We start from the raw sequence: 25,780 nt of genomic DNA, 5'->3' as shown, positions 1-25,780 counted from the left end.
ACAGGAAACGTGGGGATGAAGCTTTCAAAAATGGGGGATAACCCTCAGAAAAATCAATAATCTTACAATTGTATTAATATTTAATGAATGTTTTAAAAACAAACAGAAAAAGCATTAACCTACCGAACAAAAGGTGGGAAAAAGAAAAAAACAAGTGGGTGGGCAGTGAAGTGCCCGGGACATTGAACAACTAGAAACAATTCATTAAATGGATTAAAATCAGCTAAAAGGCAGATTAGTCCTAAAACTTTTAGCAACTTGTGGTCCACACAAGACCCACTTAAAGCAAACAGTCAACAGAACGATGAAGCTGAAGACGGCCATGTGGACTTACCCTGCAAGTGGGACAGAGAAAGCGGGGACAGCAGTGTCGCCAGGATGACCGGGGTTCAAGCTCAGAACGGACATACGAGGAGAGACGCGGCGCACGTGGTAAGCAGCTCAAGGGCTTGCCGTGGCCGGCTCTGCAGACCCTCACTGAACAGATCAAAAAGGTCAAATCCACAGCCGCAAGGGACAGTATCCGCGAAGCCTTCCAGAACACACACACACCTGACAGGACCACCAGGCAGGAGGACCGAGGGACCTCAGCGTCCCCAGACCACGGTCCCTGGGTCACGGAGCGGTCAGACGGAGCCGAGCAAAGGGCAGTGGAGACCCAGATGTCGAAACTGACACACACACCCTTCCTGAGCACGCAGACTCGCGGGGTCGAGGGTCCTGCTGAACGCAGCTCCACCCAGCACTCTCCAACACCGAAGCATGAATACTGATTTAGAGAGAGAATCGGGAAGGACGTGGCAGCACCGAGGACTGGACACCAGGGAAGGCTTCCCGGCCATTCGGGACTCGAGGAAGAGCCTCGCTGGGCCGGTGCCGCTGGGAGGGGCCGCGCCAGCTTCGGGCGTGGGCTCTCTGCAGCCAGGGGCAGCCTGACTCGACCTGGACACGGCCAGCCCAGTCCTTCGTGGGCGTCAGCGGATGGGCCGCTTTCGGCGCACGGTTTTCCCGGCCCGTGGCTGCACGCAGCTGGCTTCGCGTGGGCTCCAGAAGCCCACAGGCCCTTCGCAGGAAACACCTGCCGGCGCCTACTCCAGACGCCCGGCAAGCCTGCCCGCTGCCTTTTCTCAGGTTCCCGCGGCTGAGAGTGGAGGACGGAGCCGCTCGGGCGTGACGGGTCCCCCAGTGTGGGGACGACAGACCAGGCTCCATCGTCACCATGACACCCTAGCCCCAGCTCTCAAAACCCCCCAACACCCCTACCCTGGATGCTGACAAGAGCCTGTCGCGGTCGGTCAGCCCCACGGGTGTGCGCGCGCACCACACGCACGCGGCTGGTGCGGGGGGCGGCGGCGGGGAGGCTGATAAGTGGGCATTGTGGCATTTAGATGGATACAATCACAGCCTAAGGATCAATATGAGAATTCCTAGGAGTTACAAGAATGAAATATATTTTTCATTGATTTGTTGTTTTAAACCATTAAAAAGATGGGTAAGCGTGTTAAAGCAGAGTAAATACTCAGGGCGCTAAAAAAACACTACCATTTTCACATTGTTGTAGAAAATCAATCTCGCTGACATACACTTTCAAAGTAAAACCCCAAAAAGCAGACGGCATGCCTCAGGCCCGGGAGCGAGCGTTCCCCGGCAGAGCTGGAAGCCAGCCGCGCCCAGCCATCAGAGGGGCGTGGGCCTCCCCGTTCGGGAGCCTGGCTCAAATTTACTCCCACATTTGCTTTTCGAAAGAATCCTACAAATGCCCAAATCCCCTTTTTTGTTTAAATTGACCAAGTGGCACCCATTTGCCTGGAGCACTAAGGCAGACAGGGTGGGAGCGATGAAATCGATAGCGGGAAATGGAGAGGCTGCGGCTTCCGCGCGGAGTTAGGCCGCCGAGCTTGACATTATTGATTTTACCTAGTTCAGCTGGCCTTGTAATTAAAATGTAAATTTGAGAAAAAGATTATGTCCTGACAGAAATGGTAGGATTAAGGGGAAGATAAAAGCCCCTCGGTGAAAATTCAGAGAAAGAAATGAGAAAGAAAAGCACCAGCTTCCGCAGCTGTGTGGATTTAGACGAATCTACTGCAGGTTCACCTGCATTTAACTGAAAAAACAGCGGCGGAATATAAACTACGTTATGAACTGACTCGCCGGCCACATTTCCAGGGCCCTGGGGCCACCAGGGCTCACAGTGGGATTTAGGCTGGTGGCTGTCTCGGGCACGCAGTCGACCCCCGGGACCCTCCGCAGCCCACCTGTCTGCAAACACAGATCCACGTCGGCCACCAGCATGACCTTCCAGGGCACAGACAGGATGCTGAGAGCCTTGCAGAGAAACGGGGTGAGCCGGTGGCAGCGAGACCAACAGGGTCTCTGCCTCCCTCCCCGGGCTCCCAAGGCGCCCTCCGGGGGCCAGGCCAGGGGCACCAGGGACTCGGGCCCTGCCGGCCTCAGGAGTAGGGCACAGAGGAGGACGCCTCCCGCCTGCCGGACAAACACCGCAGAGCTCAGTGGAGGCGGCATGCGCACCGCCAGGCTTGCAGATGTCGGGATCAGGAGTGTCTCCGTGGGGAAGCCGCTCTGCTCCGGCGGGGCTGGGCCCCAGCTGGCAACACCTGGAGGCGGGGTCACCTACTGTGGCGCCACGCCTGGGCTGAGTCCACGCGCGTCCTGTGAGCACGGCGGGCCCACACAGCCTGTCGCCCAGTCCCCTCTGCCACTCCTGCTTAGCACCTTGCCAGTGGGAGTGGCGGCAGCCCCACCATCCCTGCTGAGGGCCACGGCCTGCGTGGCAGAGTGGACGAGGCGCAGACGAAGCGCCCCGCGGACCGCAGCTGTGCTCACCGCTGTCATCAGAACTGGCGACCAAGCACGGCCCCAGGCCAGAGACAAGCTCTCCCTCCTGCGGAAAGGGCTCAATGCCCTCCAAGCAGGACGTGCTGACGGCCAGGGCAAGTGTCCGCAGCTGGAAAGCCTCGGAGAGAGGACTAGCTAGGGTCAGCGTGGGGCTCCCAGGCCCCAGAGGCAGGGCCCGGCGCCTCAAAGCCAGACCTCTGCTGGGCGCGCTGCCGGCCTCAGGAGGCTCTCAGGCACGGGCTGCCCGTCACCAGACTCCTCTGCTGCAGAAACTTGGAGAAGTGACAACACTGAGCGGGCTGTTCCCTGGCAGTCCTGCCCCACTGCCCACTGTCCCAGCCTGGGGCACGGGCAGCCGCGGGTGTGTCCGGGCTTCTGGGCTCCGGCCTGGGCACGGGAGGGCGGTCACTGCTCCCGACAGGTGCCTTAGGCAGCCCCCAGGTACTTCGTGGGTGCAGGTGGGGCCTCTGGCCACAGGGAGCCCCTGCTCTGGGGGGGACAGCAGCATAAACCGGGGATGGCAGGCCATTTCAGGTGCAGAAGAACACGGAAGAACAAAGGGCAAGAGGGTTGCCTATCGGTCAGAGGAAGACCCAAAAGCTAAGAAGTGAAGGCCCGCATGACTGGAGCAGAGGGCGAGGCAGGCACACAGGCCCTGGCGGGCTGGGAGCAGGGGCGGGTCGCCGCTGCTCCCACATCCAGGCTGGTGCCCGGGGAGAGGAACCGGGGCTGCGCAAACAGCAGGCATCAGGTCTGGAAGTGCCACTTTGGCACGATGCCCCTACTGGGCCACAGCGCCACACCTGAGCTCCAGTCATCTACACTCTGGTTAACAAACTCCCATTTTGCCTTACAGACTCAGAGAGAAATCGATTGGTCTGTTTTTCCACAAAAGCCATGGGTCTTGTTTTTATTTGCCTCCTCTGTGTGTGCTGGGTAGATCCTGCGGGCCCACACCCCTTCTTGCTAGATGGCCACCGTGCTGGGGTGCAGACACGGGAAAGAAGGAAACCCCAGACAGCAAAGACCAGTCAGAGCTGGAGCTGCACTTCCCAGGAACAGCCCTCCTCCGCCACGAGCTACGGAGGTGTCCTGGGCCAGCAGCGGAGTCCATGACTCCATAGATGGCAAGTGGGGATGCCCCGGCCAACGGGGCCTGGGGACTAAGGAGCCCAGCGAACGGTCACCAGTCTCCTGCCACCTCGGGAGTCACCCACAGCACTGTCCCCGGGGCATAGGAGCTGTGCGCGCTCTCTGCTCTGGGGTGCCCGCCCCACTCCTGGACTCGCTCCCCAGTGCTGAGACTTGTGTGTCCCCAGCAGGGCTGCCCCTCATGTGGCGCCAGCCTGGCTGTGCCCACTGATTGGGTGCTGGGGCCTGCGCAGCAGGGACAGCGGGAGCCCACTGCGGGGAGGCCTTGGGGAGGAGCCCGACCCGAGAGTACCTGGGGAACAGAAGGAGAGTTGTAAGATTTTCAGTGACAGATCTGCAGTGTCAGCAGGCAGGACGCCCACCATGGTTGGCTCCCCTGCTCAGTGGGCCCCAGACCCCAGATGTAAGGTCATGCCCTGAGGGTCAGCATCTTTAGCAGGACCCCACCCAGCGCCCCCCCAGCCCCCCCGCACTCACCATACTCCAGCCGCAGGTGGTCGGGGATGCAGGCCTCATACCCCTCCTTCTCTGGGACCTCGACAAAGTCCCCATCATCCTCGTCCTCATCCTCATCCCTGTCCCCTGGGGCTGCCACCTGTGGAAACACCCCCAGACCTACGTATGAGCACAGCACAGAGGCCCGGAGGTTCCCGGTCCTGCCGCAGCACTGGAGACCGAAGATCATCTCTGGGCCTGGTCCCGCTCCTGAGCTCGCGCCAGATCCGCAGCTCCGCGCCCAAACCACATACAAACCTGCCCCACCACCTGGTGCCCTTTGAAATGCATGGGAGAGGCGCGGAGCAGGTGTGTTTCCAGAGCCTCAGGAGACCAACTTCACCCCATGAGAGGCAGGGCCGCCCCTCCCTCCAGGCCAAAGCACCGCGTCCACCCTTCTTGGGGGCAGCTCTGGGGATGCTGGTGTGACTACGGCACTTCTGGAACATTCTGTCCTTAAGAATGACTTGTTAAAAAGCCACCGAAAAAACAGTTTCCTTTGGATGAGACCCCTTTCCCCACCCAGGTCAGTGTGGTGAGGGGCCCAGAGCCACCAGAGGGGCTGGGGGGCCACCTCCACCACAGCCTGCCCAGAGGGCCTGAAGAACTGCACGGGGCTGGCTTCCTTTCTACGAGCCCCGGACCCTCTGCCCCCACCCCGCTGGCTGGGCAGCACCCGGCCTCTCCACGGAGGTCCACCATGGAACAGGAGTCGGGCTTCTGCAGCTGGCCCCACATTCTCAGTGACCCCCCACAGCCCTAGGACTGGACTTGAGGAGAGCAGCCCCCACGGGATGGGTCCTTCCCAAGAGGGTCACAGCAGGGAGGAACCAGGAGCGCCCGCCCCACTGCCAACCGGCCCTGGAGCACTCGGGAGCCAGCTCAGCCAGACCAGGGCGCAGACCCTGTACCAGTCTCAATCCCACTGGAGGGAACAGCCAGGACGGAGGCCCCTGTCAGATAAATGCCAACTACTGGGGCAAACTCTGGAGAACCTCGTGACACATGCCTTCACTTCCGAAATCTTTCTCCACAGCACACCTCAGGGCCACCGTCGAGGCGGAGGACGGAGAGCCTGGGTGACAATGGGGGCAGGAGGCCCCCCCAGGCTCGGCTGAGTCACAGATGCCGGCAGCCCCCCGCAGCTGCCCGTCGCTGCAGAGCTGGGCCTGGTGGCGGCCACCGCGACCCGGGGCATCAGCAACCACATCTGCCGTTACCTGCGTCCCAGGGACGCCCGCGGGGGAGCCACCGCCTGCCCCCAAGGGGCACAATCAGATGCAAATGCACTTTGTTTGGGTACACCCCACGGCGGTGCATCTGGGAAGCACGGGAGACATTAATCATCGGAAACTGTAATTTTTTGTTATCAGTCTAACACTGATCAAAAGGGAAGCCTGTCTCCACCACTGACCTGTGAAACGTCCCAATTATACTCTTTGGAAATGACAGGGGCACTTAACTCCCGAGCTGGGCAAATGACGGCGATCAATCACGTTTGAATAACAATGAGCCACGGACCTGAAAATTATTTTTGTATAGAATCTACCCAGGAATTTATGAAAGGTGGAAAGCAGCCCAAGGTTTTAGGGCATTACGGTTCTCGGCTAGTGCGTATCAAACACTAAACAGAATTTATGTGTTTTAATTTTCTAAAAGGTAGATGTGGACTGGGTGCTACAATGCAGAACAGAGAGCACCGGATTTTAAATATGGGGGTCATTTTCATAAAATATTACGCTTACCACTCACACCCTTCAATTTCACCAGGGACTTTTACTAAATTTTCATTTCCTAAAAAATATTTAGCTGCTTAGCTAACTATTAGGAATTATACCCTCTTTCTCCCCAACTAAAACTGTTTATTCCTGTAATGAAATACGGAGCCCTGGGCTGCTCTTTGTTCTTAAATTAACACCGCTCGAGGCGGGCCAGGCCGCACCCACCTCCAGGAGGACCCCCTGGGGCAAGAACTGCCCCCTCAGGGTCCCCGCGGCCGGGGCTGGCCTCTGCAGCAACCCACTTGTGTGCGTGAGCCGTGAGCTCTCCCGCCGCGGGTGGCCCCCTGGAACCGCAGCGACACTGGGCCAGAGACGGACTTTGCTGCTAACACCGAATCCGCGAATCCGCGCTCCAAAGCCTCCAAGTTCAACATGGAGTTCCCGGGGCGGTGTCGGCTCTCTGAAACCCCCCAGCACCTGGGGGAGGGCAGTGACACCCACTGTCCAGAGGACGAAGCCCCATGACCAGGCACAGTCACACTGCTGTGACACCCGTGTGACCTGCCCCGGGGCCTCACGCCAAACGCCGGCTCAGAGAACAGGAACACCGCCACCAGCCAGGCCAGGAAGCCCTCTCTAAAAGCCCGGCAAAACAGCACGGCCTGGGGAAACTGAGGCCGGCAGGAAGGAGCCCGGCCGGAGCCAGTCCTGGAGTGGGGCAGGGAGGCGGCCACCTCCCCTCAAGGTCAAAGGTCACAGACTGGCCAGGGGGCAGGGCGCGGGTGTGTGGATGCCTGTGGATCCTGGGAAGGAAGGAAGCTCACGCCCTGAGGAGGCAACCGGTTGAAGGTGGGTGGTCCTCAAAATGGGGTCAACTCATGAACTGTTCTCATTCTGCAGCCCCCCACCCCGCTCCCGCCCCCGCCGCGTCTGGGGTGTGCACCCACCTCCTCCAACAGGTGGAGTCCCTGGGCAGGCAGCCCGGCAGGCGCTCAGAGCCCTGGGGCCCAGCGGACGCCTCCCACAGCGGGTGGCCCTTCGGGAGACGCCCACAGCTGCTGCCGCAGGGAGGCACAGAGGGGGGCCGCTCCGCCGGTTTCATACACATGGAGTCGCACCCACAGTTAAAAGGATTTAGAAAAATGAGCCTCTGGGATCATAATTAAACAAGCAATAAAACGGCTAAAATATACAACACAATCAGCGTACAGCAATGGGGGTATCGGGGTTACTGATTATTTGAGGAGGAAAAGGAAGAGCGACCTGGCTCTGGGAGCGGTCGGCCCGCCAAACGCACGCCCAGATGCAGCTGGGACCGTTAAATAAATTTTGTACGATCTAATTAACTCGGTGCGCAATCTCAATTACTTTTCACCCAAGAAATCACTTTTGTTCAGTTTTATGTGTGTCTGTTTCCCTTTTTAAAAAAAAAAAAATGATGTAAGGCCTCGTCAGACAAGTGAGCTCCAAACTGCATTTGTCTTTCAGCGGCTTGATGGCCATGCATTTAAAACCCCATTCTATCTTATAAACTAAAAATTAAACGTGCTCAGCTGTGATGGTCGTCACTGCATCTGCTATTTATATGCTAATGCCCTCCCTGGAAGGCCGTGCAAATTGCCCAGCTACGCCCATACCTCATGTGCATCTCCAGCTGCCGGGGACGCGCCTTCAGAGGGCAGAGGACGGTGGGGCGTGCGGGGCCGACCAGGGCAAGCACGAGGGAACAGGGACCCCGGCCGACACCACCCGGGGCACGCCGAGCCCGCTCGGACGCAGACAAGGCCGCAGAGCACGTGGTCCCCTGCTCAGCGGGAACGGAGCTGGTGCAGACGGGCGTCACCGTGCTCCGGAGTAACTGCGGCCCCCTTTCCTGTCTGATCCAAATCCGCGCAGGATGAGGTGCTCGACAGGCCTCGCCTTGGAAACTGCCTGAGGCGGTGCAAGCAACCAGGCTGTGGGTCAACGGGACACCTGGACCATTTCCAGGCCGAGGCTGGGGCCAAGAGCCCTGCTGCGTCTGGGTGCGTCCGTCCCCGACACAGGTGGTGACCCCAGAACCACAGGCGGGTAACTCGAGTCTGTGCCACGGCGCAGACGGGCACCCTCTCCTCCGCGGTGGCCACCCTGGGGAGCCCAAGTGAGCGGCTGAGCCGCGGGACAGCACATCCCACAGAGCGCACAGTGCCTCCCCAGTTCTCCCCACCCAAGGAAGCGGCATCCACACAAGAACAGGAAAACCCGCTGTGCACGCTCTCCTCCCTCAGCCCAACCTTCACAGGCAAAACGCAGGCGGCCGGCGCCCTCCGAGGCCAAGGCTCACACAACCTGCCCCCAGACTCGGTCTCACCACCTGTGTACTGGGGTAGTGATGTGACCCACCTCACAGGGCCGCTTGTGGAATCAAAGGGACGACGGTGAAGGTGTTCAGGAGCAAGGGGTGCGCAGCAGTGCAGGGGGAGCGCTGGGCGCGGCGGGGCTGCGCTCCGGGGCCCCAGGGCGCAGGGGAGAGGGCCGGCCCTGAGCAGCGGGGCGCCTGCGTGTGCTGCCAGCCCTGGTGAGAAGGGCGGAAGGCGTGCGGACCCCTCCCCCGGCTCCCAGCCCTGCAGCCTCGTGGCCTTCAGCGTGATGGAGGGAGCCGCGTCTCCGGGAAGGTTGTTTACTGGCCCTGCCGCGCACAAGGTCCCAGCTGCTGGCTGATTTAGTTCCCCTGCCTCCCTGGGGTGCCTGACTCGTTCAACATTTCATTCCGCGGCTTCCTGCTCTGTCCTTTTCACCTACAGGAAGCCGGCACTCACGTGGCTCCCGGCACAGAAGACTTGTGGACACAACGGCAGCAGGAGCGTCCAGGGCCCCTGCCTGAGGCGGGAGGTGCTTCCCCGGCAGAAGGCCCGTCCCGTCAGCTGGGGAGGCTGCACGGAGGGAAAGCCTCCCAGAGCCACGCGGGGCGATGTCTGCTTTGGGAACGCGTGAGGATGTGCCCGCGGTCCAGACCCTGTGGCCGCGTCAGACTGGTGTTCGGCAAGGACGGAAACACCCATGCGAGTATTCTACCCGCTTATACAACCCAGCCATTAAAAAAAACTCCTGCTGATAGTTTATATAAACTGATGCCTGAAGTTATTTTTTTCAGACATAGTAGTTGGTAGGAAATTAGTATTTTGTTAATTACACAATACACAATAATTGGTGATCGTGGCCACATAACTAAACCGCAGGCAATTTAACAGAATTTTTATCAGTTTCACAAATGTAGCAGGCACAGATTATTACACCTCTCCCACAGCAGAGGGCTGGAAACTAAATCTACCAAATGATGCTCCACATTGATCTATTTGAGATTTATCCCCAGCTGCTTCCAAACAGAACAGAGACACACTCTATAAAACAAACAGTTAAACATATTTAAACGGACTTAAATATTTCTCAAAGACGGAACCTCTATGTCAAAAGGAAAACAATATGTAGAAACCAGCAGCAACACAAAACCAGAAACGGGACACCTTCCAACACCCCCACCCCGAAGGGCTTGTTCCCAGCTGGGCTCCCGACTCCTCCCCAGCGTCCAAGCTGCCAGCCAGGAGCCCCGTGTTTGTGCTCATCTCTGACACATTTGTCAGGTTCTAAAATCCTCAAATCCCACGTTCCCGAATCAGCGTCCCCAGCTCGGCCAGCTGTGCACGCGGTTACCACGCCGACCCCGCCAGGTTGGGAAACGCTAAGGCAAAGGATTTAAAGCCCCGTCCGTTTTATCTGAAAATGAGCGGGGAGCAACTCGTTGGTAATTTCTAATTACTGCAGTGGCTCCCGCGGCCGCCCGCCCTGCGCGGGGTCGAGCAGATGTGCAGATACGCGGCGCCCACCTGAATGGGGCGCTGCCACTCAGCCACTCGAGCCCCCATCGCTTCATGTCCAGGTGCCGCCGCCCGCCAGCGCGGGAGAGCACCATCTCCAAGGATTTCGGAGCAGTGCCTTTTTTAAATCAGTTGGCGGAGAAGTGTCTGGAAAGCGTCCGTTCGGCTGACAGACAGTGATGCGCCCTTCCTACTGAAGCCGCGCCACCTTCCCACAGGCAGCTGCAGCCTACAGGGCCTCAGTGACCCGCGAGTCTGAGTCTCGGCCGGCCCTGCTGTCCCCGTGCAGGAGGGGCAGGGCCCCTTCACCCACAGCCCTCCTCCAGGCTGGCCTCCCACCCTCGCCAGCGCTCCCCCGAGGCTCCCTGACCGGCCTGCCCCGAGCAGCATGGAGCTGCCCCCACCAGACGCTCCCTAGGATGCCTGGGGACAGTGCCGGGGGCTCCCAAACAGTCCAGGCACAGGCCAGGCTGTGTGGGGCTGGGGCTGGAGCTGGCCCTGCAGAGCACCTTGCGTCTCCTGCACTGGGAGGCGCCGGCCTCACTGGGCCGTTAGGAGACCTGCCCTTCCCCTGGGGGCCCTAGAGCCGTGAGGCGAGAAGGTTCTGCTGCCAGCTCTGGGCTCCGAGTCCTGCCCGCCCCAGCAGTGCTGCGGACCCCAGGTCTGGTGGGACAAGGTCATGCTGCCCAACCAGCCCTCACAGCTTCCGGGGCTCTCCCCAAAGCCCCAGCTGCCCTGAGGGTGCCTCTCCCAGTTCCTTCAGACACAGTGCGAGCCCCTGCTAGGCAGGGGGGGGGCTGGTCCTCAGGGCGCCATGAATCCCCACACCCCTCCCTGCTCTCAGGCCAGCCGCTGCCCTGATGCCGAGACCCTGGCTCGTCCAACGTTCAGAGATAAATCCCTCCCAACGTGCTGGACGAGCCGACTGGATCACCTCCTTCCTGAGACCAAAGAACAACCTTCCTTTGGTATAAAAAAAAAAAAAAGCACCCTGGTCACAATTCACGCAGCTATCTTCTTGGTGAGCTCACAACCCCCAAGCAAGGCTCTACGAAGAAACTCGCGCCCACAGAGACCCCGCTAGGACATCAGTCGGCAAACGCCAGGCAGCCTGCAGGCCCTGCTCCCAGCCCAGAACTTTCTTCAGACTCCACAGCTTTGCGGGAGAAAGACAAGACCGCCCTCTGCCGGTCCCCAGGGGCCCCACACCCTGCACCCGGAAGACAGCCGGTGGGGCCATCCCTCAGAAACGCACACCAGGGCAGTGGCCCTGCGACAGGTGTCCAGTGGCTCTGGAAGGGTCAAGGTCACTGGGTGCCAAGACCCACGGTGTCAGCCACCGTCCGTCCTAGGTCTGAATGGCTCCGAACCTGCTCTCTTCCTTCCTCCCACCCCAGAGCTCCTGCTGGAAACAGTTACATCCAACCAGAGCAGATGTGCAGACACGCCGCTCAGTGGGCCAGGTCCGGGGTCCCAGCACCCTGGCAGAGAGGTGCACTCCGGAGTCCGCTTCCCTGCTTCCGAGAGGGCGGCGGCTGTGCTGACCCCCGCTGCAGCTCTGAGTGCCCTGCCCTGCTGGCAGGTCCCGGGGACACCTGCAGAGGGACGCGGCTCTCACGTCCATCTCGGACGTTAAGGTCTAGGTCCTGGCACAGGCCACGGGAGGGGGCCCCCGAAGTCACCTAGTGTCCCAGGAGCTGATGGACCTCACCCATGCCCCGTCAGTAAGTGTGGGCCTGTCCCTGCTCCACAACCGTGCCCGGGGACGCCGCACTCAAGGGGACTAGCCTCCCCCTCCCAAACCTGTGCCTGTGAGGTACCACACGACCAGCAGATGCCTGGCCTTGACCAGCCTCCCAAATGGGGCGCCAGGCTGCATGTTCACCCCACCTCGCCGCCCGGGAGCTCCTCCGTAGGGCCCTGCTTGGGACCATGGCGTCCACCTCCCCAGGCCAGGGACACGGCCCTCTGCATAAGCCCGAGGACAAGTCCTGATTCTGTGTCTACCGCACACACCCTAACACCGAGTGTCCTTAGCCACGATGCAGGCGGACGGGACGAGACGCTGAAGCCCGGAAGGCCCCCCCCAGCTCACGGGAGGCTCTGCTGCGCACTCAGGAGGCTCAGGGTGCGGCAGCGCGGAGGAGCTGGCCTGGGTCTCAGCTCAGCCCATGGCCTCCTCCTCCAGGGCCCTGGGATCTCCCTCCCAACTAGAACCTTCTGCCTCCTCCCACAGCTCTCCCATGCCCTCCTGCCCTGGACCCTGTCCCCGCCCTCATCCATGGGGAGGCCTGCGCTGTGCTCTCTGGCCCCCCAGGCCAAAGCTTCCATTTCAGGAAAGGAGCTCCCAGCAGGGCAGGAACCAGAATACTTCCAAGCCCCAATGATTCTTGCTGACTCAGAAAACAGCTCCAAGAGGAGGTCTCCTTGCTGTCACCCCTCCCCAGCCTGCTGGCGGCACTCACCTCCCTCCAGCGCCCCTCCTCAGGCTTGATGTCCAGCTCTCCCGATCGCCTCAGGGCCCTTTCCAGTTCCGTCTTCAGGTCGATGGCAGCTTCCAGGTGCCCACCGTGGATCCCTGCGCGGGTGAATAGCTGCCAACAAGGGGGCGCATCATTCAGGCCAGCCAGGGCACCCTCCCCACACCCCCAGCGTCCCCCCCTGCACACCCCGTGGCCCCGACTCTGCCCCGACTCTGCCCCGGCACGCGGGGACCTCCCTGGACCCAGGAGCACACAGCCCTCCCCACCCCCCCCAGCGTCCCCCCCCCCCCCCGCACACCCCGTGGCCCCGACTCTGCCCCGACTCTGCCCTGGCACGCGGGGACCTCCCTGGACCCAGGGGCACACAGCCCTCCCCACACCCCCAGCGTCCCCCCCCGCACACCCCGTGGCCCCGACTCTGCCCCGACTCTGCCCCGGCACGCGGGGACCTCACCTGGACCCAGGAGCACACAGCTGGCAGGAAGGTGTTTTGGATAAGCTTGAGCGCGTCCCGGGCGGAGTGGATGACAGCGTGATTGTCCTCGTCCTCACACACCCTCAGGCTGTCTGTAACAAAGCACACAGGGTCACTGGAGGCACCAGGGCAGGTCACCCAGCACCACGGAGGGACCACCCGCACCGCTGCCCATCCTGCCCCAGCCACGTTCTGCCCAGGACCCCATACCTCGCGCCTGACAAACAGGTGCACTACTTTAAGATTCTGATTTTGGCGCAGACCGTTTTAGCCTGAGCCCGATGCCTCCCTCCACACCAGACCTCGAGACCCCACGCGGCATTCTCACGGACAGACAAACCCCAGCCCGTCCACCGAGCCCCGGGAGCCCTGGAGCCCCTTCCCGTTACTGCCCACCCCGCTGCTCAGTCCCACGGCCCTGCCCCCGCGTCCCGCCACCCCAGCCTGTCTTCAGCCGGGCACCCCCACCTCCTGCACGTGGCCTGCTCCCCACCCCGCCCAGCCAGACAGCTGTTAGTTCCCTGGGGCTGGTGGGACCCAAGATGCCTGGGGGTGGCAGATCTTTACACAGCTAGGCAGCCTGACTGCCCTTCCCCTGTGAACACCCCAAAGGGCTCCCAACCACACCTGCATCATCTCAAACATGGTGAGAAGCTGCTGTCCAACCACGTTGTCCTCCAAGCCAGAGTGGGGGGCGCCTGATCCCTGACAGTCACCCTCCGATCCCGACGGGCCTGTGCCCAGGCACCGCAGCCTCCCCCAGGGCTCCCCAGTCCCTTGGAGAATCAGGCCTGCCCGTCACAAGGAGGACCTTGGGGTGGAGCCACGGACCCCAAGCCTCAAGTCACCCCTCACCCCAACCTGGGAGACCCCGCCCTGCTCACGGTCCCAAGAAGCCTGGGCTCTCGCCAGCGTCCCCAGGGCCCACGGCTGAGGGAAGAGCGCCCTGGCCAGCCAGCAGGAGCCGGCGCTTACCTGAGGAGAGCTCCACGTCTAGCGTGTACTTGTGGGAGCCCAGTCCGTGGCGCCGCACAAACCCTTCCTCGTCGCTGTCGCTGTCCTCCTCCTCGGCCCCTGTGGCCGTCTGCGGCGGCCCCTCCCCACTGCCGGCTCCCGGATGGCCGGCCCAGGCGGGCAGGGTCTTGCTGCAGCAGGGCTGCTCCTCGTCCCCGTGACTGCCAGCGCCGGCCTGGCAAGGGGCACTCTGCTCAGACACGCTGAAGGCCACCGCGGGCAACGAGGCGCCCAGGCCTGCGGCGAGGTCCAGGGGCAGCAGCAGCCGGAAGCAGCTCTCCACCTCCGTGAGACAGCGCCGAATGTCCTCGGCCATCTCTGCAGACACAGGAACCGCCTGTCGGGGCCCGCCCCCCACCGGCACCACTCCCCCAGGGCAGGGCCCGAGAGCACAGGAGAGCACAGGAGGGCCACGTCCCAGCAGCAAGGGGGCCCAGCGGCAGGCAGGCTGCGTCACATGGGACTGCAGGCCGCCCGAATCTGCGCCTCCTCCTTCCTCCCCCAACAGAGGCCGCTGCCCCGGGCGTGTGAGGCCTGGTGATCACTGAGAAGCCACCAGCTCAGCAGCGCAAGGCCACCCTCGCGATGTCCTTGGAAACAGCCTCAGGCCTGGACTTCTGCTGCGAGTTTCACTGGTGCCCCGGGAACACCAAGTGGGCTGTGCCGCCACGAACAGAGCTTCCGGAGGACAGAGGCCTTGGGGAGCCATCAGGACACACACCACTCCCCAGTCCTCCATTCGGAGCACAGCTCAACCGTTCCACTCCGGCCGGCTACTTCCTGACAGGGATCTCCCTGGGGCCGGCCAACACCCTCCTCAGGGGACAGAGGACTGCTCCCAGCCTCTTCCGGGGCCAGGCACCCCAGAAGTGCCTTCAGCTGGGGCCTGCCCCTCACGGAAAGGGCCAGCTGCTCAGAAGCGCCAGGTTTTGGAGGTGGGGGCGCCGGCGAGAGCAAACAGGGGCCATGAGATGAACAGGCACAACTCCCTGCTTCCCCCAGCCGAGACCTTCACCGAAGCACAGTGCCCACGCGGCTCCGCCAGGGGGCGCGGGAGAGCCGTGGCCACCCAGATGTTCCTGGGGACAGGGCTGGGGTCTGCCCCGCCCCCTGCAGCGGCAGGGTGGGCGGGCTGCACAAGGCCCTGGGAGGCGCGGCAGGCAGGGCGCCCTCAGGCCTGAGAACTCACTCACCCTCCATCTCCCTGATGGCCTGCTCAGACCTCTCCCTGTAGATTCTATCCAAACGCTTCCGCTTCTCCTCCTCCCGCTTTCTTTCTGCCAGAGTCCGCGCGCTCACGTCCTGAAAATCCACCTGGGAAATTGAAGTGGACGTGAGACCTGACCGCACAGAACACAAAGAAAATGGGTCAAACACAGGCCTGGAGAAGACGTGCCGGCACCAGCACAGAGCCAGACCCTCTGGGTCCCGGGGGTCCAGTTCTTCCGAACACCAGGACACACACTTGACAGCAACGATCGATCCCCCGCAGAGGCACGGCCAGCACATCTTCCAGAAAGCAGCAGCTGCTGCGAGGAGTATGGGGGGAGGCTGCTCGCCCCAGCCAGGGGCCTGGAAACACCCCGGGACGGGACCCCGGATGTGCAGTGCCAGGCAGCATGCTCAGGCTGCGGCGGGGACCGGCCAGCCACCTGGACAAGAGGGCAGGGGCAGCAGCAGCCCGTCCTGGTGGGTCTCATGCACCCAAGGCCACCAGAGCCCACAGCAGACCCAGGAGGGACTCAACTCCTGCACACAGAACAGGGCCGCATCTGAGAAGCCGACCCCTTTTCCTCATTTCGGCTTTCTGTGGAAGTCAGGACCAGAGGCCCAACTCCCTCCACACATCCTCCTCCCAGAGCTGCTGCCCTGCTCCTGGGAGCCCCCCCACTGCCCCTGAACACTGGCTGGCTGCTGAGGCCAGACAAGTCTGTCCACCAACGCAGCAGAGTGTGGCCTGCCCACCTGTTTGCTGTGTCTTAAGAAGTGGTAGCCCAAGGCGAGCTTCTTGTAGGCCGCACCGTACTTCTCATTCCACCCTTGGATGGCCCGGGTGGCAGCCTGACGCAGCCTCTGGGCCACCTCCCTGGGAGGCGGCAGGGGCTGCTCGTGGTCGGTGCCCAGTGTGAGCTCCAGAAACTCCTGAAAGTTGGAAACAAGCAGCATCCTGAACTGATGGGACCGGGCGAAGAGCTCGTCTACGGCCTGGAATGCGGAGAGGCGGATCTCGGCGTGGTCCTGGCTCAGCTGGGCCATGAGCAGGTGGTAGGCACGGCTGAGCTGCTCCTCTGAAGACCTAGGGACACCAGTTGTCCTCGCTGAGTGCCCGATACTGTGTGCACAGCATGCAGAGCAGCGGGCCCTCTCCCCTTTGTCCAGAGAAGGTCGGACCAACGACTGCCCTCGGGTCCCCGCCTGTTTCTGTACGACCCACAAGCAAGAATGGTTTTTACGTTTTTTAATGGCTAAAACAAACCAAAATAATACTTCATGACATGTGAAAATCATGACAGCCAGCGTCAGTGCCCATCAAGTTTTATTGGGACACAAGCCGGCTGCTCCTTCACATCGTTCCCACTACTGTCCACAGCTGAGCCGTCACCGCAGAAACTTTACGGCCCACAAAGCCTCGAGGAGCCACCATCTGGCCCGTCAGAGAACATCAGAGCAGATTCCATTCCAAGCGGAGAACCCAGCCCCCAGCCCCCAGCCCCCCCTGCAGACGCGGCAACAGGACCGAAGCAAAAGCGAAAGGACCTGCCCTCCGAGGCGCCTGTGCACACCCTGCCCCTCCCGTTGTCCTTCCCAGCTATCTGCCCTGCAAAAGAAGCTGCTACTGCTCTGGGGTGTTCTGGGTCTACACTGAAACCTAATCTGAGCTGAAATTTTTTTTGTCGAAAGCTAAAGACTTTGTTACTTAAAGTCACTTAAGTTTTCCTGTTTTGTAAATACGGGATAAGAACAATCAGCAAATCTCGACTTACGCTCAACAGGTCCCAGCTGACACGGCCTTTAGAAAGTGTTCATGCCACGCACACCCCCCCGCCAAGGACCACTGCCCCACAAGGTGACCACCTGCCAGAGCTGGGCCCTGCAGGGTCCTGGGGAAACATCCTGGACCGTTCCTTCCCTGCGCAGAGAGGCGACAGTGGGGACAGGCAGGCCAGGGCTGAGACAGATGCAGGTGGTGGAAGGCCTGACCCCAAGGGTGTGGGGGACCTGCTGAGCCAGCCAACTGGTGTGAAATGCTGAACCTTAAGACATACTTGCAAATTTTCTTCAGTTCCTTCATTTTCTCAGGATTCAGTTGGGGTTCCCCCGAAGTTGTGAGCTCTTCTACCAACTTGGACAGTTTCTGATCCATATCTAGAGACATGCGCAGCAGAGATGCGATATGAGCACCTAGCCTTCACGATTTGTTACACGTTTCCTGAGCTGTGTCCTGGGCATTCAGGGGGCTGCAAGGCGGGCCCCTCCAGCCCTTGCCTCTGATGTGACCTGGATACGGAAATAGAACAATTCAGGTGATATTCTGGACACAGCATTTTTGGTGGTAAGTTAGGAAATTAGGAAAAGCGTAACAACAAAATAGTAACTCTGGAGCTCTACAACCCCACACGTGGGAGATACCTCAACAACACAAGAAGGAATACAACTGCCTAAATAAAATTTAAATGAGCTTTTCCCAAACGTGACTGTGGCACTTTCTCCTTCACAACACGGTTCATTCACAATCCACGAGGCAGCTTCTGCAGACCGCAGAGCGAGTGACTACACTCTTGTAACTTGCACCCAAAGACCCAAAGGCGGATCAACCCACAACTCCAGTGCGGAGCCGAGCACGCAGCAGACGTGCAGTAAGGAAAAGGAAGGCTGATGCCGAAGGCCCAGGAAGTCCGTCGTTGAGCATGAACTGAGCCTGGGTGCTGGGCTGGCTGCAGGGCTGTTTTATTTGGCAGAAGGAGGGGCCAGGCCCAGCAGGTGTACACGGCCTCTCCAGGAGGTGCTTTCCCAGCAGTAAAGTTTGTCACTGACACCAACTCAATACACACTTGGCAGGGGCAGGGAGCTGCTCACCTGAGCACCCTCCCAGCATCCCCCACTGACCGGGTGGACTTTGCCAGAGTTCCTAAGCCCAGGGCACCATGGCCACACCAGACAGAAGAGGGGTGTCCCAGGGAAGAGGGAGCGTCCAGGAGGGGGGAGGGGACGGAGTCCTAGGGAGGAGGAGGAGGAGGGGGAGAAGGGGACAGTGTGATGGAAAGAAGGGGAGGAGAAGGAGGGGGAGGAGAAGGAGAATGGATAGGTGTCCTGGTGGGGGGAGGAGGAGAAAAGATGGTGTGGGGAGGAGGAGGAGGGACGGTGTCCCAGGGAGGAGGAGGAGGGGGAGAAGGGGGAGGGACAGAGTCCTGGGGGGGAGGGGGAGGAGAAGGAAGAGCAGGAGGAGGAGAGACGGTGTGGGGAGGGGGGAAGGAGGAGGAGGAGGGACGTGTCCAGGGAGGAGAAGGAGGGGGAGGAGGGGAAGGGACAGGGTCCTGGGACAGGAGGAGAAGGAGGAGCGGGGGGAGGAGGGACAGTGGGGGGGGAGGATGGGGAGGAGAGACGGTGTCCCTGGGAGGAGGAAGAGGGGGAGGAGGGGGAGAGACAGGGTCCTGGGAAGGGAGGAGGAGGAGGAGGAGTGGGGGGAGGAGGGACGGTGGGGTGGGGAGGATGGGGAGGAGAGACGGTGTCCCGGGGAGGAGAAGGAGGGGAAGGAGGGGGAGGAGGGGGAGAGACAGGGTCCTGGGAGGGGAGGAGGAGAAGGAGGAGCGGGGGGAGGAGGGACGGTGGGGTGGGGAGGATGGGGAGGAGAGACGGTGTCCCGGGGAGGAGGAGGGGAAGGAGGGGGAGGAGGGGGAGAGACAGGGTCCTGGGAGGGGAGGAGGAGAGGGAGGAGCGGGGGGAGGAGGGACAGTGTGGGGGGAGGATGGGGAGGAGAGACGGTGTCCCCGGGAGGAGGAAGAGGGGGAGGAGGGGGAGAGACAGGGTCCTGGGAAGGGAGGAGGAGAAGGAGGAGCGGGGGGAGGAGGGACAGTGGGGTGGGGAGGATGGGGAGGAGAGACGGTGTTCCCAGGAGGAGGAAGAGGGGGAGGAGGGGGAGAGACAGGGTCCTGCGACGGGAGGAGGAGAAGGAGGAGCGGGGGGAGGAGAGACAGTGTCCCGGGAAGGAGAAGGAGGAGGAGGAGGGGGAGAGACAGGGTCCTGGGAGAGGAGGAGGAGGAGCGGGGGGAGGAGGGACAGTGGGGGGGGGAGGATGGGGAGGAGAGATGGTGTTCCCAGGAGGAGGAAGAGGGGGAGGAGGGGGAGAGACAGGGTCCTGGGAAGGGAGGAGGAGGAGGAGGAGCGGGGGGAGGAGGGACGGTGGGGTGGGGAGGATGGGGAGGAGAGACGGTGTCCCGGGGAGGAGAAGGAGGGGGAGGAGGGGGAGAGACAGGGTCCTGGGAGAGGAGGAGGAGGAGCGGGGGGAGGAGGGACGGTGTCCCAGGAAGAAAGCGGGGGTAGGCGCGGCGCGTCCTGGGGAGAAGGAGGGAAACAGTCCCGGGGATGAGGCCGGCCCTCAGAACGGCCCGGCCCGGCCACAGCCCCTGCCGGGTATCGCGACGACCGCGACACCTACCGCGTACCAGGCCGCTCGCCTCGCCCCTCCCCTTCCGGCGGAGAACCCGCCCCTATCACGTGCCCCAATTCGCCACAGTCATTGGCTCGCCCTGGCACGGGCTGCGCGGGGACGAAGGTCAGCGCGGCGACGACCGCACCTAGTCGCGACGCGACCGCTGTCACCTTAGCCCGCCCTTTCCGGCGGGGGCCCCGCCCACCTCCTGTCACGTGGCCCCGAGCTCGGCAGCCAGTGGCTCGCCCTGACCCTGGAAGCGCGAGCGCCGGGGCGGGGCCGAGGTCTGCGCGGTGACGCAGGCGCGCTCCCGGAGGGTCGGGACGGCCGAGGCGGGCGAGAAAAAGGAAGCGGGCGGGCGCAGCAAGTCCTTAAAGGAGCCGCGTGCCCGGGTGCCGGGGCGAGGCGGGGCGGACCCGAGGGGGTTGAGCCTGGTCTCCACGCCGCGGTCGCCCAGGAGTGTGGGATCCCCGGGCCCTGCCACCGCAACAGGCGGGCCGGGATGGCCGGGGTGGGAGCCGGTGCGCGCTTCTCCCGCGGGCGCCGGAGACCCCGCCTCCCCGCGCCGCCCCGCGCTGCCCGCTGTCCCGAGGGGCCGAGGAGGAGGCGGCGGGGGGGGGGTTCCCCCAGGGCCGCGGCCCGCACGACGTTCGGAGTTGGGTGACGTGAAAAGGGGCACCTGCCGGCACGCGGGGCCCTGGCAGTCCCTGACCCGCCGTCGGACGCCCGCGGGAGTCCGCGCCGCTCCTGGAGGCGGTCAGCTCGGGAGCCCTCGCCGTGCAGACGGGGACGCCTCCGGGCGCTGGCCTGGGCGCCTGCCAGGCTTCGTCATTCCCCGGGACGGCCCTCGCCCCTGCCGGCTGAGCGGTGCAGGCCCGGCTGGCCTCGCCGGGGCCCCGCAGGCACTCGCTCCTCATGCAGCCCAGGCCCCGACTCGCGCCGTCCAGCCGCCCGTGCGCACCCATGGGTACTGGGCAGCCCCACCCGGGGAGGAGGGCCCTGGGGGTGATCCCCTCACCTCTCTGGCCTGCTGCACCTGAGGGTCCTCTCAGAGCCAGGCGGTGGCCTCACCCAGCCCCTGCTTGGAGCCTGCGCCCTGTGTGCCCCCCTCCCACAGGCTGGGTGGCCACCACCCCCTTTGGGTTTTGTCTCTGCCTTTTCCTCGGGAACGCCTGCTCACCCCTAGGTCCTGAGGCCCCCGGTGCTTGGGGCTCTTTGAGGGGACTCAGCAGGTGCTCAGAAAGCAGTTTGCATGTTTTCTAGGCTCTCAGATGGATGCAGAAGCGGGTGAAGGCACCACAGACCTAGGCGCACTGGGCTGCTACCTATCTGCACAAAAGCACGCTGTTCCTGGGACGAGCTGTGCATTTGCCCTGCGCCTCCTCCTCCTGTGACACCTGTGTCCACCCAGGTGGCCTGTGATGTTTGTGTGGCCCAGTCCCGTCTCCTGCCTACACCCTCGGTGCAGCTGATGGGATGTCTGTCCTTCCACTTACTCAGGCCAGTGACCTGGGGGCCCGTGGGCCCCTGTGTCCAACCTACTGGGGGACCCCCCATAGGCCCAGCAGCTGCCTGTCCCCCCACTTCTGCCCTCACACCCCTAGAGTCCACTCACCTCACAGCAGCCAGGATGAAAGTGTCAGTGCTGCCCACCACCCGCCTCTCCAGCCCCGCTGCTTCCCTCTGTGGAGCCCACTCTCCTGCCTGGAAGGCTGCTCCCAGCCCACCCTCGCCGGCCTTGTAATTAGCCCCCTCCCTCCCTCTTCTTAGGCAACTCTACTTCATCCTGCAGTGCTGACTCCCTATCACACAAGGTTCATAATCTTATTTGTTTTCTCTTTGCCCCCAGAACATATGCTCCATGAGAACAGGGATCTTTATTTTGTTTCATGACGTCAGGTACACAGTAGGTGCTCAGTATTGAATGTTAAATAAATAGAATTAGCCCAGATGAATGTGTTGAGACCTAGAAGATATTGTAGAAGAACCAACTGGGACTTTCAGAGATGAGGAAACCCAGTGGGACACACAAAAACCCTTCCAAGGCACGTCAGAACCAGACCGTGGAAAAGCAGTGATGAAAAGCAGTGGAAGAGAAAGCGCAACATATAATAGTTAACAAAGGTAAGAGAGCAGCAGACTTCTTGGTCAGAACATCACAAGCTCGAAGATGATGGCATGAAATCGTTAACGTACTAAAAGAAAAAAAACCTGTCAACCTGGATTGTATATGCAGTGAACTATCCTTCCCAACCTGAATTAGATTGAAATAGAACACTTTCAGACCAAGAAGCTGAGTGAATTCATCGCGAGCAGGTCTGCATGGAAGCATGCAGTAAATTCTTCAGATGAGGAAAATGCTAGCAGATGCAAACTTAGTCTATAAAAGCAGTGAAGACTGCTGTAATTGGCAAATGTGGGTAAATATAAGATCTATTTTGTTTCAAATTTCTTTTCTAAATCATTGCTCACTCAAAGCCTAACAAGGAATTGCAGGGTACAGAATACAGAACGTCTATAGAAGTAAATACATGGAAACAGTAGGGTGCAAAGGGCAGGAGGGAGAGAGTCCATAAGTTTCTCAGATTCCTATGTTTACATCAAGTGGTATCGTATTTGAAGGCACCTGTGGTAAGTTAAAGAGGTACGCTGGACCAGAGCAACTACGGAGGTACACCAGCTAAGAAGTCAACAGAGATAACAATAACTTTTAGTCTAAAGACGGCGGGTAAAGACAGAAAAGATAACAGGACAGACGGGACAAACGGAAAAATCTGACAAGACCAGATTTAAATCCAGCAATAATCATCACATTAAATATCAGTAGTTTAGACACTTGCTCAACTGAAAGGCACTGATTGTCCAATTGGACTAAAAAGACCCAAGGGTATGCTGTCTACAAGAAACAGACTTCAAATTTAAGACTTGGGTTGGAAGCAAAAGGATCAAGAAAGAGCTGACATACGAACACTGAACAGATGAGGGCCAGAGTGGCTGGGCCAAGACAAAGTGGACTTTATGACGAGATGTTACCAGGGAGGGTGCTTGCGCCTAATAACAGAGATTCCAAATACACGAAGCAGAAGCTCACAGACGTAAAGGGGACATAGACAAATTCACCTGTAAACTTTGAAGAACAAGTAGGGAAAAGATCAGTAAGGACAGGAGAGACTAGCTGCCCATCACGAACTTGACCTGGCTTGCACTTGCAGGGAACGCCCCCGACAGCAGGCAGATGTTCTCTTGCAGTGCATGTGGAACACTTAGCAAGGCAGGCATAAAACAAACCCGTAAGTCTGAAAGGATTGAAACCATATGGAGTAGATTTTCTAACAGAATTAAATTAGAACTTAATAACAAAAAATATCCGGAAAGTCTCCCAAGTATTTGAAAATTAGCTAACAGGCTTCTATAATCCGTGGGTCAAAGGGGAAAAAAAAAATCACAATGGAAATTATAAAATATTTTGAACTGCATGAAAATGAAAACATTAAAATGTATGGGATGTTTATATTAGAAAGGAAAGGCCCCAAAGCAGTAATCTAATCTTTCCCTTAAGAAGCTAGAAAAAGGACAATTAAACCTAAAATAAGCAGGAGGAAGAAAACAATAAAGAACAGAAATAAATTACATAGAAAACAGGCAAACAATAGGGAAAAATCAAAGACCAAAAGGTGGTTCTTTGAAATGATCCATAAAATTGATAAGCCTCTAGGTAGGTATCAAGAGAAAAGAAGAAATAAACGACCAATATCAGGAATGAGAGGGGACATCACTACAGATCCTACAGACGTTAAAAAGTAATAGAGTACGTTGTGAACAACTTGCTCAGCAAAGTACTAGCAAGTCAGATCCAGCAATACATTAAGACCTACACCATGACCACCAGAGGCTTATCTCAGGAACGGAAGGTTTGTTCAACTGCTCAAAGCCAATCACCAATTGTGTAGTTCTCTGTGTCACCCTTATCAGAACAAAGGAGAAGAGCCTTATGGTAGTCTCATTAGATGAAGAAAAGAATATTTGACGAAATTCAACATGTCCTCATGATGGTAACTCAGGAATGAGGAGTAACTTCCTCAACCTGATAATTGGACCTATGAAAACCTAGAGCAGACATGGTCCTTCATGGTGAGAGAGGACGCTTTCCCTGGAGATCGGAAACAAGACCAGGACTCTGTTCTTACCCTCCTAGTTCACACTCTGCTGCAGACTTTTAGCCACACAATAAGGGGAGAAAAAGAAATGAAAGGCATAGAGATTAGACAGGAACAGGCAAAATCGTCTTTATTTGCAGATGTTACAACCGTGTACATAGAAAAGGCTTTATAACATACCAAAAAGCTACCAGAACAAATGAGCTCAGAAAGGTCACAGGATACAAGATCAATATACAAAATCAATGATATGTCTGTATGTTACCACACTGGAACAACTGGGAAGTTAAATTTAAAAATCACACTGACAATAGCAGTAAAATGATGAGATACTTAGGATGAACAAAGTGCGTTGAGAACTGTAATGCAGGTGAGGTCTGGATACAGAAAACACCCTATTCACAGGCTGGTGGCCTCAATATGGTCAGAATTTTTAAGTCCCTGTTGTGGGCTGGACTGTCCCCCTCACCCAAACTCATGTTGAGGCCCTGACCCCCATGCTAACTGTATTTGGAGGTGACTAAGTTCACATGAAGTTATGAGATGGGTCCTCATCCGACAGGACCAGTGTCCTCATAGTAAGGCTGTCTTTCCACACCTACAAAGGGAAGGCCGTCCGCGAGCCAGCGAGAGGCTAGCAACCAATCTACTTCTGGCTTCCAAAACTGTGAGAAAATGTTTTTCTGTTGTTCAAGCACCCCAGTCTGTGGTGGTGTTATGGCAGCCTGAACAGACTAAGACAGTCCCCAGATTGATCTATAGATTCAATGCGATTCCAATTAAAATCTCAGCAAGCTGAGATTTACAAGCTGATTCCAAAACTTACGTGAAAATGCAAGCAAACAGTCAAAACAATTTTGAAAAAGTAGAAACTACATAGAACAAAAGGGGCTCATTTGTACTTTAAAGCTGCAGTGACCCAGATGCTGGGGTGTTGGGGTGAGGACAACCCTAGGGCAGCTATGCAGAGGAGAGTATCCAGAAATAGACCAAGAGAACTACAGCCTGGGGATTTAGCATTATTTGATGGAGACAAAAAAGCCTTCAACAAATGATGTTGGAACGACAGAAGGAACACATGGGGGGAAATGGTGCTCAGCCTGTTCCTCACACCACACACGTTCATTGCAATGGGTTACAAACCTAAACAAAAGCTAAAACTAAGTCTTCTAGAAGACAGAGGAGAATATGATTGGGACCTTGGAACGGGCAAATATTTCTCAGAACACAAAAAGTCATGAGCCATAAAAGAAAAAGTTGACTGAACTTTACTCAAAATAAAACCTCTGCTGGTCAAGTAACAGGCAATAAAGTGCAAATACACGTATCAGACAAAGGATCTCTGCCCCAGATATATAAAGCATTCCTACAAGGAAAATAAAAAGGTCATCCAATAAAAAATGGGCAGAAGACTTGAACAGATACAGGACTAACTACTCAGCACATCGGAAGGAGCTCAGCCTCCTTGGCCAGCAGGGAAACACACAGTAAGCCCGCAGAGAGGTGCCAGCACATACCCACCTGAGCAGCTAACGTGAAGAATGACTCCACCAGGTGCTGGCAAAGATGCGGACGAACTGGAACGCTCACGCACTGCCCACGGGCACGTACACCGTTACCAGCACTTTGGGAAAAGGCTTGGCAGTTGTGAAGGTAAATGTATAGCACCAGCATGACTCAGTTATTCTACTACCGGACATTTACTCAAGAGAAATGAAAATAATGTCCACGAAGAACTGTTCCAGCAGTGTTCACAGCAGCTGGATTTATAAGAACTAGAAACTGGACACAAACCCAATGTCCACCGAGGGGAGAACGGACAGCTTGTGGTGCACGTGGCGTGGATTACTCCTCAGCGATGCAGGAGGACCACGGACACACGTAGCCACGGGGATGCACCTGAGGCAGCTGCTGAACCAA

At 59.0% G+C, this 25,780-nt stretch overlaps 1 protein-coding gene and 1 long non-coding RNA gene across 4 annotated transcripts in view; one reads left to right on the top strand and one right to left on the bottom strand.

The window, feature by feature from the left end:
• UVSSA (UV stimulated scaffold protein A) overlaps positions 1-19,862 on the bottom strand; it is a 35,228-nt gene extending 15,366 nt beyond the window's left edge. Inside the window, exons 1-8 of one of the 3 annotated variants that reach the window (XM_036070159.2) lie at positions 19,710-19,862; positions 17,320-17,551; positions 16,019-16,349; positions 15,247-15,367; positions 14,015-14,371; positions 13,019-13,131; positions 12,547-12,675; positions 4,489-4,606 (exon numbers count right to left, since the gene is read on the bottom strand). In XM_036070159.2, the coding sequence (XP_035926052.1) occupies positions 4,489-4,606; positions 12,547-12,675; positions 13,019-13,131; positions 14,015-14,371; positions 15,247-15,367; positions 16,019-16,349; positions 17,320-17,429 (1,279 nt within the window). In that variant the 5' untranslated portion in view covers positions 17,430-17,551; positions 19,710-19,862. Of the gene's footprint in view, positions 1-4,488; positions 4,607-12,546; positions 12,676-13,018; positions 13,132-14,014; positions 14,372-15,246; positions 15,368-16,018; positions 16,350-17,319; positions 17,552-18,130; positions 18,285-19,709 lie in introns of those variants that run through there. The other 2 variants (XM_036070161.2, XM_036070160.2) reach the window with 2 other exon arrangements.
• A 290-nt stretch (positions 19,863-20,152) lies between these two features.
• LOC118521567 (uncharacterized) lies at positions 20,153-22,151 on the top strand. Its single transcript, XR_004910200.2, has 2 exons — positions 20,153-20,670; positions 20,967-22,151. It is a non-coding gene; the product is annotated as an uncharacterized LOC118521567 (long non-coding RNA).
• The last annotated feature ends 3,629 nt before the right edge of the window (positions 22,152-25,780 follow it).

This window comes from Halichoerus grypus, chromosome 3 (genome assembly GCF_964656455.1).
Source record: "Halichoerus grypus chromosome 3, mHalGry1.hap1.1, whole genome shotgun sequence".
Classification (NCBI taxonomy): Eukaryota; Metazoa; Chordata; class Mammalia; order Carnivora; family Phocidae; genus Halichoerus; species Halichoerus grypus.
The sequence above is the reverse complement of the archived record's forward strand: the minus strand, read 5'-3'. Positions and strand labels throughout refer to the sequence as shown.